General features: G+C 42.9%; 1 protein-coding gene across 2 annotated transcripts in view; it reads left to right on the top strand.

Moving 5' to 3' along the window:
* Positions 1-3,582: 3,582 nt before the first annotated feature.
* The window catches only part of ASPG (asparaginase), a 46,632-nt gene continuing 36,046 nt past the window's right edge, over positions 3,583-14,168 (top strand). Inside the window, exons 1-3 of one of the 2 annotated variants that reach the window (XR_007631488.1) lie at positions 3,583-3,787; positions 9,219-9,348; positions 13,399-13,510. Coding sequence is in view for 1 of the 2 variants with exons in the window: in XM_050335866.1 (XP_050191823.1) it covers positions 3,625-3,787; positions 9,219-9,348; positions 13,399-13,510 (405 nt within the window). In the remaining variant the exon portion in view is untranslated. The remainder of the gene's footprint in view (positions 3,788-9,218; positions 9,349-13,398; positions 13,511-14,168) is intronic. The other variant, XM_050335866.1, reaches the window with a different exon arrangement.

Genomic DNA, 14,168 nt, shown 5'->3' with positions numbered 1-14,168 from the left:
AAAAATTGGGACGCTGTGGGGAATCAGAGACACGATGGGAGAGTTGATGTCAGGGAAGTATTGCAATGCATGGACACAAGTGCTCTTTCACAGAGATGGCAAGGTGAGGGGAGGACTTGTGCTCTCTGTAAAGGAATGCACCAAGTGCTATGGACTGAGATTTACAGACTTTTTGAGAGCTTTCTAGTCAGGATCACAGTGAGGGCTGTGAAGGCAATATCATGATCCGTGGCTATTCTAGGCCATCTCGTGAAGGACAGGAGGTGGATAAAGCCCCCTTCAGCAAGGGAGAAGCCACCACTTGATTGCAGGTCCTGGTTCTCCTGGAGAACTCGACAACCCCAGCATCTGAGAGGGCAATGTGGAGAAGGGATGAGCAATCCATGAGATTTTTACAGACATTGAGGACAATTATTTTGACACAGGTGCTGGACAGGCTGAACACAGGAGATGCTCTCCTGGAACTGTTACTCACAAAAAAGAGTTGGTCAGGGAATGACAGTCAAGGGCAGCAGTGGCTGAGATAGCAGCACTTAGGATCCCCCAGGAAAAGGTACAGCTCTTAATATTGGGGAAGCAGGGACTGCCATCTGGGGGATTTTTCTGACACAGCAGGTGACTCAAATAAACAAGCATTAATTTATGCTGCAGCTACTAAGTAATCCATCTGTTACTAACTAAAAATTAAGCATTAATCAAACATTAGTCAAGCCTTATTGAGCATATGATACTATGGGTCTGATGCTGAGCCGTTGGCTGCAATCGTTTCTGTCTTTAGTTCTTTGGTTCTTTATTTCTTGCAACAAAGCAAAGCAAACAGGTATTACAAAATATCTGCTACTAGGAATCAAGCAGTTTTGTGGTATATCTGTGTGCAAGCCAAACGAGATGTATTTTACTAACTGGCCTTCATAGTGCAGAAGTGAGGAGGAGACAGAGTAGACTGAAGGCTGACTTTGGAGAAGCAGACTTTGGCCTCCTCAGTGGTCTAAAAAATGTCAAGATATCTTGGGAGGCTGTTCTGAAGTGCAAAGGAGCCCAGGAGAGCTGGCTGATCATTAGGGACAAACTAAAAGCAGAATAATGGTCCAACCTGAAATGCAAGGGAGGATCTCAAAAGGCTGGAGGAATGGGCTGACAGGAATATGGTAAAATCCAGCAAAGCCAAGTGCACAATCCTGCACCTGAGACATGATAGCTGCATAAATCAGTTCAGGTTGGAGGCTGAAAAGTTAAGTAACAGCTGTGCAAAAAGGGCTTGGTGGTTCTATGGGCAAGGAAAATAAATATGGGGCAGTAAATGGGACTTGCAGCTATGAAAGCAAACAGGCTGGGCTGCACTAGCAGGACAATTACAGACAGCAGATACAAGGGAGTGATTACTTCCCTCTACCTGGAACTTGTGAGGCAACATATGGAATTCTGTGCCATGTTTTGGGCCATCCAGTCTAAGAGAGAGATTAACAACTTGGAGGGAGTACATAAACTTTATTTCTTTTGGAGTATTAAGTCATAGGAATTGGAAGCAGAAGAAATTGCTTGGATCATCCCATAATATCTATTTTTACCTTGAAATTGAGTTAAATTTTATTTAGAAGTTTCAGTACAGGGTACAAATTAAGTTCATATGACCTGGAGCCAAAAATCCCTGCCACTTCCCTACAGGAAGCATGATCTTCCTTTGACTTACTGAGTAACTCAGGCACTTAAGTGACATGTTTAGCCTCAAGGTACTTGTGTGGCAGGTAGTTCTCAGCTCATGCGGACTGTGCTTCTCAGCAGTTGTTGTCCTCAGTAGCTAGTTCATTGTGGTTTAGCCAGTTACTTTGCTAATTTTGCTTTAGAGTTGGCCAGTAATAACAAATCTCATGACAACAGACTTCAAGGCTTACCAGAGTTCCTTGGAAACAACTTCAGCCTCCTTATATTTGATCTCATACCTGATCCTCAAAAGAAACTACCATATACTTTCCAAACACAACTCTCAGAAATAAAACCAGTAGCTGAACTTGACAGCAATACAGGGCTTGATACAGCTTGTTTTATATCAGACCTTAATCTGCCTGCCTTCCCACAACTAACCTCTTCAAGTTCTAGTCTATAAGGTACACATTTCTAGCTTTTTCTGTAAAATACCTATGAGATCACCTTTTTCATCACACCTCCCCACTTCCTTTACCTGGAAAATTGCTCTCTAATCCAGTTGTATTTGCTATTCTTACCTAGACACTAAACACTAAATTTGTGTATAAAGTAGATGTGTGTACTTTGTCCCTGTTTCCTAAACCTTTTCCCTTTATGCTCTTCTCTGCATCAGCAAAGACTCTAAAGTAACCCTGCTGCATGGAAAAAGTCTATTTCAGGATCATGATATTCAGCTCCTGGTGATAACCAGCTTTTTGCAGATAAGACAAATGACAGCAGATGTGATCATCAGGATAAAACAAATAAATATCAGAGCTTCTGAGGTTGGTGCAGTAAAACTCCCCCTCCTCTTTTACTTCTTTTTTCAGAGGTCCCAGCTGTATAGGTAGAGATGGTATTGTCCTATGCACAACTGCTCATCTCTGCCACCCATTAACTTGTTTTACCCTGAGCACTTTTGGCAAGGCTGTTCAGAAACAGAAGTTATCTTTCACAATGGCAGATTGGATCTGGCTATACCAAGAACCATTGTGTTATCACAGGTTTCCAAGAAATACAAGCCGTTGAGGGTGAAATATCCTCCAAGGGACAGAAGAGCTCAAATAAAGGAGCTTGTGGGCTGAGCAACCTGATCTCGTGGTCATATCTCTGCCCATGGCAGGGGGATTGGGATTAGATGATCTTTAAGGTCCCTTCCAACCCAAAACATTCCCTCATGCTATGATAATATCGCCAGACTACAGGAGAGGACTGCATATGGATGCTTGATTAAGAAAGAGATCAGTCTGAATAGGTTGTGGTTTTGCAGGCTCAAAAAATTGGGCAAAATTGTCCTTTCCCGCACAACCCTTATGTTCCGTGTTACAGGTGTTAGCAGGCACTATGGTACATGGCTGTCCACATTTTAGCCCAGGGCTGGATGCGCAGCCTGAAGGTGGAAACTCAGTCCTTTCTTGCGAGAAAATCAGGGTGAAAGCCGAGGGAGCAGATTAGGAAGCCTGAAACGGAGAGCAGCGTCCGTGCTGTCCGTGCCACGCTGCCTGCTTTGGCAGGCACGGGTCACCTCTGAGCCAGGTAAACAGGGGAAGTCCGCACCTTCCTCCCCTGGGTGGAGAAAAGGGGACCACACAGGGTGGTCTCGCCGGGCTGATCCCGAGCCGTGTGTCCCCACTTGTCCTCCCCGGGCCCCCATCGCATCGCCCCTTCGCTTCTCCTCTAAGCACGAAGGGCTCTCACGTTCCCCCGGGGCTGGCGCTGCCCCGCGGCGCAAAGTACAGGGGGTGGTGCCGGGGCTGCCCCGGCCCGGCCCGGCCCGGCCCCTCTCCCCGCCGGCACCGCAGCCCGCACGGCCGCCCCGAGCTCCGGCGGGCGGGCACGGCCGCTCTCCCCGCCCCTGGGAAGGGGCGGCCCCGCCGCCCGCCCGCCCTATATCTCCCCGTTGTGCCGGCGGGCGGGAGGTAGCGGTTCCTGCGGCGAGGGATGGAGGCGGCAGCGGCGGGACGGCCACGCTCCCTCAGCAGAGCCCTGGCCGGGGAGCGCCCCCCGGGATGCGGCTGCGCCCCGGCCCCCTCCGCCCAGTCCGCGGCGCGGGTGCTGGTCATCAACACGGGCGGCACCATCGGCATGGTGCAGGACTCCAAGGGTGAGGGGCCGGGGGACGGGCAGGGGGAGCCGGGCTGGGCTGGGCTGGGCTGGGCTGGGCTGTCACCGCGGGGACACCCGGCGCCGTGCAGGATACCGGCACTTTCTTGTTACTGTGCCAGAAGGGTGCGAGCCTTCCTCTAATCCCCTGCTCCCCTCAGCTGGTTAATTCCGCAGCTCAGTTGACGGGCATCCTTGTGAACCTCACAGCTAAGCTGGAGCAGGTTTTGGCAGGGGGCAACGCGTTTCCTGCAGCGTGAGTCCTTTCTGCCCTCCTTCGCGCACTGAAAATGAAACCAACCTGATCGTACTAGTCATGCAGTCTGTTTTTAGGCTTAAATGAGCCACTGTCTCTTTGGCTACCCAGAGAGCATGTGCCTGGCATTCCTGCTGGGAAGAGCGTGGGCCGCTGGAGCTGGTGCCCGTGACAAGGATTTTCCGGTGGTGACCTGGCAGCTGATGCGAGTGTGGCAGCGAACACGCTGCCAAGTGTCAGGATGAGCGGGATCAGATACAGCGTCAGTGTTCACCTGCCTCGGGGCAGGTTTCTGCTGCTCTCCCACCAGCTTCCTTCAGGAAATCATTGAAGAGTTCTGCCTTACCTTACCAAGGGAGGGGGAGACTTACCTTGATGAGAAGGCTAGATATGCCAAACCCCCTCCCACCAGCTGAAACATGTTTAAATCCAAAACTGAACCCTGAGATATATCAGCATACTGACTGCATTTTATTTGAAAGCTTCTTAGTTATCTATGTGTATATGCTATGTGTTTTCAGGTGCCCCTAAATGTCAGCAAATAGGTGCCCAAAATTCACCTGATACCTGCCCAGGCCCCCAGTACAGAAGCTGATTGGAGTGGTAAGCACCACTAGACCCTCACTCAGTAGGCACAGGTCCTAAGGGATGCCAGAAGCATCAAATAAGTAATGTGTCCAGGGAAAAGAATGGATTTCAGTCAAGTCGGACTTGGCTGTAGGGCTGCACATTTGCCAGCATTGTTTTAAAGGAAAACAGTGTAATGTAAGGAGTGGGAGTGAGAGGGAATCAGTCCAGTTTTGAAATGAATATCTATTTAGTTTCTTACCTCTTTCACTTGGAAAGCAGTGGATCATCCCAGGCTTTCTAAGAGAGCCTGTGTCTCTCTAGATTCAGAAGTGTAGGTACTCGTGATCCCTACCTCAGAGTTGCCTGAAATAGGGTCTCTGCTGCTCATCTGTAGAATGAGTACACTTAGCGCTTCACCTTGGAGCTTTCTACGCTTGATTTTTTCTAACACATAGTTTCTTCTTAGAAGATGGTGATTGGCTGCTCCTTATTATTGTAGGAAAGATGCTTTAAGGTGGTGCTCTGCTTTTTTTTTTTTAATGGCTGTTATCTTTGTGTTTAATCTATCAAAGTGGTAAAAAAAAAAAGTCCATACTTCAAATGACACGTGATGACTTTCCTTTTTCAGTTTGCATTGTTTATACTAAAATAATTTCCTGCTTTTATTGCCTCACTTTCCCAAATGACTCTTTAAGCAAATAAATTATAATCACATGTCTCATTCTTTTATAAATGAACTCTATAACCTCTTCTCATCTTGTATGCCTTTTTTTTTTTTTTACTTTTAGTTAACAAGTGTCAATCATTAAAGCATATGCAAACAATCTTAACAGTCATGATCCAGTGATGCTGACTTGCTGTATCCTGGTGAGGGTTTCGACCTGCTTTTCATACACAGATCTAGCTGCAGAGCAGCCAGAGTACCTCTTTCAGAATATTTGGCAGTCTTTAGTGTTCGGAGGCTGGTGAAAGGGCATGGGAAAGGCAGCATGCTTTAAGGGGAAAAAAAAAAACCCAAACGATAGATGCTCATTTCTTTTATTAACCTGTGGATGGAAAATAAATGCCTGTTTACAATCCTACCTAGAGCTACAAGTGTTTTACTGCAAGCAGTGTGAAAGAAGTAGCTTCCTTGAGCTGCACAAAGCCTTTCATAGCAGCAACTGCTGTAAGTCAAGGGATCCAGCTAGGTTTCTACCTGACTAATTTTTATCTAGGCTTACAAGGTTTTCTGTGGCCTTTCCAGTTGTTGAGAGAAGAAGGATTACTCTAAAATCAATCAGGTTTGATAGGCCTAATGTGTCCTGCAAGCAACATGTTTCTGGGCAGAACTTCCTGCATATACAAGACTGATACAATCACATTGCTTTGGCTCATTGTACATGTGGAGCTGTCATTTATCAACATGATACCTCCTGCAGAGTTTCTGCAGTTGACCTGTGCACATCTGGCAACTCCAGCATGTCTTGGGCCTGTTGGACTTTCTGCACACCTATAGGCTACCTGCACAGGAGTCATTTTCAGAGGATGAATAGTTAGTTTCTCTTAGTTTGAGTTGTATGACAGCCAGACTTAGGTGCTGTCTCAGTATTCATGATTTTGCTGTCAAGCCACTTCAGTGCATTTTAAAAATGTCTTCCTCCTACTTATTTCCTCCTACAGCAGTTTCTTTTGGCTTATCAGGAGCTCATTTCAAAAAGACAGTCTTCCTGCACTCCATAGTGAGGTTACTGTGATACCGATCTTTCCATCAAGTTTGTGCTCATGCTCCTCCTGGCTGGTGCCTTCCTGCCTTCAGGAAGATCTTTTCCTTGGGCGTATGGATTGGATCTCTTTCCTGGCTTTTACCTGAAAAACTAAGGAAAAAAGCAGCCTACAAATCCAAGTAGAATTAAGCTAAATACCCTTAGAAAATTACTTGTCTTGAAATGGAGTCTGCCTAGGTAACTTAGTTATTTATCTGTCTTTTCTAGACATACTAGGCTGCCAAAGGATAGGCTGCTGTAGTCCAAACATTTTCCTGTTTGAAATCTCTGCACCTCATTTCTGAAAGCTCTAAGGACTACACCTGCTGAAATTAATATTTTGGAGAATGCTTTCTGCTTCTCTGCCTTTGCAAGATGTAGTTGTTAATTTTGGGGTGTATGTGCCATTTGTATTGATATTACATACATCAAAACTGTCTTAGCAATGTTCTTTGCATTCCTCAGCGTGGCGAGTTTGTTAGGATTGGAGGATAATTTCATCATGCAGGATGGTCCTTCTCCCCAAGTGCCTGTGGCTTCTTGGGTGCAGAGCCTCACTGCATCAGAGTTTTTCAGCTCCCTGTTCCCTGCAGCAGCACAGGCTGTAGGATATCTTATTTGGCAGGTAGCTATAACTGTGTTATCCATAGCACCAGGGTGAAAAGCAGAGTCCTCAGCTGTAGGTGGGACAGAACCATGATTGTTCTCCTTGGCCACAGGTGCTTGTTTGCTGTCCTGCCTTTGTCTGCCTGCTTTGTGTTGCCCGGGCTGGCCAGCTAAAGAGGGAAAGGACAGAAGTTGATGAGAGCTCTTTGGACAAGTTGCACAGCCTGCCTCTTCTCTGCAGGGGTGAAGTTGCTTCAAATACTTGGTTAACAAGCTTGGCTCCCAAAAGTTGTTTTCCATGCATAATAAAGTAGAAGTGTTCTTAAAACAGTTGCACTTGAGTTCCCCCGTGTTTGCTTCTCTGCTGCAAAGCAGAGAGCGCTGCTAGATGTGGGTGCACGTAGGGGACTGCGTAGGTTGTAAGTGGGTCATCTTGGGTGCATCTGCAGAACATCTTAAAAAAAAAAAGGTTTATGTTCAGTGCAAGCAATTAGAGAAAAATCCTGACAGATTAGTGATTAAGAGATGAGAAACTGCCATTTATAGAGAAGGGATTAAAGAAAATGAAAGTGCATCAACTCTCCAGTTCCCTGTGGCAAACACAAAAAATAAACGGTCTAATCCATTGTCAATATTCAGAGCAAGATAACACTGGACAAGCAGAAGAATAATCAGGAAACACTTGAAACTGGGTTGCATTTCCGAGCCAAAATGACTCTATGCCCAAGTGCAGCAGAAGTGGCCATTTGTGACTAAGCTAGGAACATCTTTAATAGGAAAAGCAGGGATTATAGCTGAATGAATGAAACACCCAAAGCTTGAAAGTGTGTTAAGTATGTTTTGCAAAACAAAGAATTCTGGCAGGAATCCAAACAAATCCACTCAAATGCTGTTGCTGACCTGTGAGGAAGTTGGCTATGAAGAGGCCTGCTACTTCATTTAAGACAAGCCAGGAGGGAGATTTGGGAGTTCTTAAAGATTTTTCCATCAGCTTGGAAAGTAAGTGGAAAAAGATAAAAATACTATTGAGAATACTCTCTGTGTTTTGGAGTACGTAAAATAAACTTTACTGTTTGAAGGTGAGGCAAAAAAATTTACAGATGCTAACTTGGAGGAGAGTCATGTTTAAAGAAAAAGAACTAGGAAGTAGGAGGGAATTGCCTGGCCTCACATTAAAAATAACTAGAACTAACAGAAGTAGAGCAATGAGGTTTGATAGTTTGTTCCCCATCTGAACAGGTGGTATGAAACACATTCACTGAGATTAAACTGAACTTGACAGTAACACCAGTAGAGTCTTGAAGTCCAGAAGGAAGTACCTCTGATAGAAGTTCCTTGAATGAAAAACATCCCAAAAAGTCAGACTGCAGAAAAGCAGGGTGGCCTCCGATTCTGGATGCCAGGACTGTCACTGTCATTCCTGAAACAAGGTATCAGGGGATGCAGGTTGGATTCACAAGTGAACTCAGTTCTGTGATGCTGAGGATTGAAAAATTAGGTGCCTTTTTGGCTAATATAGACATATACACAGGCACTCTTTGAAATACCTGGTTGCATCCAGGACACCTGCAGGCCCACCAAGCACTGACTGTATTCATAGGCTAGTTTAAGTCACAGCTGTTTTAGGGCCCCTGCCACAGAGGGACAGACCCCAATCACAGGAGGGGAGAGGGTGAGCAGAGCTTGAGATGCATCCACACTTTCAACTTTTTCTATTCAGCAGTTTATGCACCTTCTCTACATCTTGTCAGTTCAGATGTTCAGTCCTAAACCTCCTAGTGGAAAGTATCTAGTCTGTATCACAACCTGATAGTATAAAACAACACTCAGTGCTTTGCAAGTCTTTTGCCACCAAAAAGTAATAGTAATAGCAATAATAACTATGGCATATGTAAAAGAGAATAGTAGCTTTTTGCTACAGTTGCAAAAATTGGCTCCATTTCCCTGTTGCTGATCGGTATTTGCAGACAAGCAACAATTAAAAATACATAAAGCGTAAATATTGGATATGGAAGAGATTTGAAACATTATTTTTTTAAATAAAGGATTTCTTTATTTCAAGTCAAGAAAAGGATAACTGCATGGAAATTTATTAGCTATATCAAATTTTCATGTTTTTAAACTGGCAGTAGACTATTTAAATTAAATTTGGAAGGATGAGCAAACTGCAGTGTAACTTCTTCCCTCCTTACTGTGCCATTCGCCTGCTTCCATCCCTACCCCTTTATTTACTTCCTTTATTCTTTATTTTTAAGGACTTGCTCCTGAGGCCAATAAATTGGTAAACAGCTTGAAAAAAATGCCGATGCTGCATGATGAGGCATATGCCAAGGAAACAATACTGGACACCTCCCATGAATTTCCAGAGAACACACTGGTGCTCCCGTAAGTACAATTTCCTTGGGGAGAGGGAGAGTTAGGAAGTATTGTGTTAATTTTCAGATAATTACACGTCCAGACATTTAACATGAAGAATCCATGATGAGATTAGCAAAAATGCTTATATTGGTTTAAAAGGAAAAAAATCTACCATGTCTGACATGATAGAAAATTTGTGTTTTGGTATATTTGCAATGAGGTGCCTTAGAACTGCCTGAGAAGTAAGTTTTAAGTTAGGCAACAATTAACTGTTCTGGGCAGCTTAGTCCTACATTTTTTCCTTGTTTTTTTTGTATTAATTTGCTGATGTGCAAACATACAAATATTCTACAGAAACTACATACATAAGAAAACTACATACAGGTCCATGTGAATTATCTTCAGCATATGTCTGAAAAAGTAGCAGGTAATTAATGCATCTGTGAATAGGCCTCATGCTTTAATTCTGCAGTCCTGTTTTTAAAAGCCCTAAAAGCTGATTGTTTTTCCCAGATTTATGCAACATTATGATAATAAGCAATGGGCTTATAATTAATCTGCATTTCTTCTTAACTGTTGGACGAAGATTAATAAGCTTATAGGTTTTATTTAGAGGGCAGTATGCTAATTTGAAATATTCCCCAGCTGTGATGAATGACTGTACCCCTGTAAACATGTTAGCTTTGCACAAAGGGTGATTTTACACAGTCATTCAAAACTAAATGGGAGTATAGCTGGTTTGCTGTAAGAGTAAAAATGAATATTCATTAATCTTTAAAGAGAAAACCAGGATATTCAAAGAAAATGTAAGGTTTAATTTCTGTCTACTTTGTATTGAGGTCTCTATGTAAAACTTTTAAAAGTAACCACTTAAAAGGCAGATAGCAGGAAAAGTAGTAAAGGGAAAACTAATGGACTCCTGGTGCAGCAGTATTTATAGGAACATATAGTTTGTGTTAAATACGGTGCTTACACTAAGAAAAATGTGGCTCTGTGATGATTCTGTGCTTTAATAGCTTTTAAATCCTTTAAGGGATTATAAACAAAACAAAACTCCCTAATATACGCATTTGAGTCCTAAATATACTTCTCCTGGCACATCTTTTCCATGAAGAACAGAAGAGCTTAAAATGGTCATTCCCGTCAAAAACCTGAGGTTTAGAAACCAATCTTGTCTTGTTTTTCTGGCACTGCTGAGTGCTGTTTCTGGAGGTTAGTCATGGCAATTTGCCATTTTGTCTTTTTTGTTAGCCGAGTGATATTTTAACTAGATGGTTGAGAAATATTGTGAGTTCCTGAGGGGAGAAAATAGGAGTATTTTGTGAACTTTGTATATCTGTGTGTAACGTCAATGTAAGAGGAATTATATGTTCTCTTTTTAGAGGAGGCATCAAAAGTTGTAGACAAGTCTGGTTTCTCTGTTGGTATGTTGTGTTTTATTTAGACAGTGCATTCTCAGGGGAGCTTTCTTTACAATCTGACTTCCAGTTTTACTCTTAGCATGTGTAACTGTGATATCCAGCAAGGCAATTTTTCGTGTGAATTCTAACTTCTTAGGTACAGTATGTCAGTTTAAACACATTGTTTAAATACACTCTCTGCTGTCTGTAACAATCTTACAGGTTTCATAAAGGGAGTGGGTCTGCAGAATTTATTAGAAGTCTCAGGCGACTGGAAAAAGGGAAATATTGTACCCATCTTTAAAAACGGTTGAAAGAAGGACCCTGGGAACAACTACCCTGTCAGCCTCACCTCTGTGCCTGGGTGAGAGATTAGAGAGAGATGGATTCGATAGGTGGACTGTTCAGTGGATGAGGAATTGATTGGATGGTTACATCCAGAGGGTAGTGGTCACGGTTCAGAGCCCCGATGGACATCGGTGACAAGTGGTGTCCCTCAGGGGTCCATATTGGGATCGGTGTCATTTAATATCTTTTTAATGTCACAGATGAAGGAATTGAGTGCACCCTCCACAGATTCCCAGGTGACACCAAGCTGAGTGGTGCTGTTGGCACACCTGAAGGATGGGATGCCATCCAGAGGGACCTGGACAGGCTCGAGAAGGGGCCTCATGGGAATCTCATGAGGTTTAACAAGACCAAGTGCAAGGTGGTGCACCTGGGTCAGGGCATCCCCCAGTATCAACACAGACTGGGGGATGAACAGATTGAGAGCAGCCCTGCTGAGAAGGACTCGAGGATGCTGGTGGGTGAGAGGTTGATGTGAGCCAGCCATGTGTGCTCACAGCCCAGAAAACCAATTGTATCCTTGGCTGAATCAAAAGCAGTGCGGGCAGCAGGGCAAGGGAGTGGATTCTGCCCCTCCACTCCACTCTTGCCCCACCTGGAGCACTGCATCCAGCTCTGGGGTCCCCAGCACAGGAAGGACATTTAGCTGTTGGAGGAAGCCCAGAGGAGGGACACTAAGATGATGAGAGGGATGGAGCAGCTCTGCTATGAGGAAAGGATGAGAGATTGGATTTGTTTAGCTTGGAGAAGAGAATGCTTTGGGTGATGTAATTCCGGCCTTCCAGTACCTGAAGGGAGCCTACGAGGAAGATGGAGAGGGACTTTTTACAAGAGCATGCAGCATGTTGACCACAGCATTTGGAAATAGAAACATATTCCAGCTCATCTAAGAATGGATGAAAATGGTGGATATTCTTTCATCTTCTAAGCTTCAGAAAGGTAGCAGAAAATATTAGTACTAGGGTTCTTTTATTACCCCAAATCTAAACTGCCAAATTGAATTTATACATAGTTGACTTTATTCTGAGAGGTTAGAAAGGTAATTGTGGCATTTTTTTGGTGGGGTATAACACATGCTCTATGTGCAGTCCATTTGGATGCCAAATCAAAGGTCTTGGAAGAGTAAGGTTTCTTCAGACAGGCAGGTAGAGGAAGGGAGAGCCGTGGTCCTTGAAGGCAGGAGAGCAGACAGCATGCTTAGAGCTAAGAAAATCCACTGTGATTCCATAGGCATCATTGCCTTTGATAAGTCACCCCCAAATTTGGGATTGTAAGATATTTGAGTATCTAAAAACTTTTTAATCCCTGGTCTCTGTCTGCTGGGCTACACACTGCATGACATTTGAGATAATTACATTCCTCAGCCCCACAGGTACTTTATCCCGTTGCCTGACTGGTTTTGGCTTAGAATGGAATTGTTTTGCCGTGCATTGTTGCTAAGTCTTGTTTTTATTATACTTGGAGCAGTCGTTTCCCAGCTGTCAAGGTTGCACTTGTTTAAAGGCCAGTAATTGATCACCAGTGAGTTGTTTATGGTCCTGAGGTCTCTGTTTTCAGCCTATGGCAGTATTTTAAGATCTTTGATATTACCACATCCTCAAACTCCACATAACAAGGTATAGCTGGCACCATAGACTAGACTTCCATAACAAGGTGACAGCAGGTCTAATAGGCTGGGACTGGGCTTTTACAAAGTTGGCCTATTACTGGCAAAGGCGACAGTTCATTTGAAGAACCAAGAGAACTTTATTCTGAAATCTGAGGTCAGAAAAAATTAATGGATCTACTCAGAGCCACAAAAGTGAATCTTAGTCATAAGGCCCTTAAGATACCCTTTGTGTCAGGAAAGAGTGTCTATTATAGGGTATCTATTTATATTTATCAAAGGATGACACAGTTGTTGCAACTCTTCTGTTGTGTCCCCCCTAAAAATTTTGGAAGCTTTATAGATTCCTCTCAACAGCTTATGAGGCATTTTTAGACCTTAAGGCTTCGTATTAGCTTCTGTTAGAAGTCAGTAACAAACTTAAACAATGTAAGTCCTGGTTTGTCTTTTCTGACTTTAGTTTTGACAGCTCCTCTCTACCTCCCAAATTTTATTTATTATTAAATGAAATTTAGGTGTTTGTGCTTTAAACTTCATCAAGCCATGAACTTCTAAACTTTGGAATTTAATTTCCAAATTTAAGACCTTTTTTTCACCTAGATTTGGAGGATGGGAAGGTAAAGGGTAAAATCTGATGATTCAGAGAAAAAATCAAAAATGATGAGATGATAAGAATTCCAAGAATTCTAAGAATTTTTTTTTTCCAATTCTCTTTCTTCACAGTGTCTCTAAGCAAAACAAAAGAATCTTTTACACAATCCTCGAGCTCTCACCACTGCTTGATTCTTCCAACATGACACCAGAAGACTGGGCCAAAATTGCAAAGAAACTTGAGGTACTATGATGTGGGCTAAGAGTTCATTTGTCACTTAAACAAAGCCAGCAGTATATCCAGTATGCTTAGCAAGATAATTCAGTAGTGTGATACGTATATATGTTTCTTTAAATATAAATGTTAAGTACTTTACTTAGTTACTTGCAAAGTAACAAGTGCTGCACTTGCAAGGTTTGCTGAATTTTTTTTCTTTTGAAAATGTTGCAAATTTCTTAAAGTTATATAGTTCTTCCAATGATAAGCCATGCCATAATCCCATACAATAAAATAAGTAGAAAAATTACAGCTATAATTGAATAAGATATGTAATATGTAGGTCGATGTGTTTTAAAATGTTGGCTCTAATTCACTGTCCAAAAATGTTGAATAAAATCCTTAAGTGTAGGTAACTTAATTGAAGGTTTCTTAGTTACACATCCTTTGAATGTTCAAATAGTTTAATAGTTGGCTATTGACATAGAAAATAAATTCATATCTTCATGCCTTTCTTACACTGGACACATGGACTTGAGTAGCTTTGACTTTGCATCTAGTAAAAAAAATGTTAGGTTTTTCCACAGTAAGACATGTTTAAAGCCCTATTTATTTCTTCATATAAAGTTGAATTCATTACAACCTTTCCTGGGTTAATAAAAATCAGCATTTCTCTGCTCCTGTC

Source organism: Myiozetetes cayanensis, unplaced genomic scaffold (genome assembly GCF_022539395.1).
Source record: "Myiozetetes cayanensis isolate MyiCay16 unplaced genomic scaffold, myiCay2020 scf6-25, whole genome shotgun sequence".
NCBI lineage: Eukaryota > Metazoa > Chordata > Aves > Passeriformes > Tyrannidae > Myiozetetes > Myiozetetes cayanensis.
The sequence above is the reverse complement of the archived record's forward strand: the minus strand, read 5'-3'. Positions and strand labels throughout refer to the sequence as shown.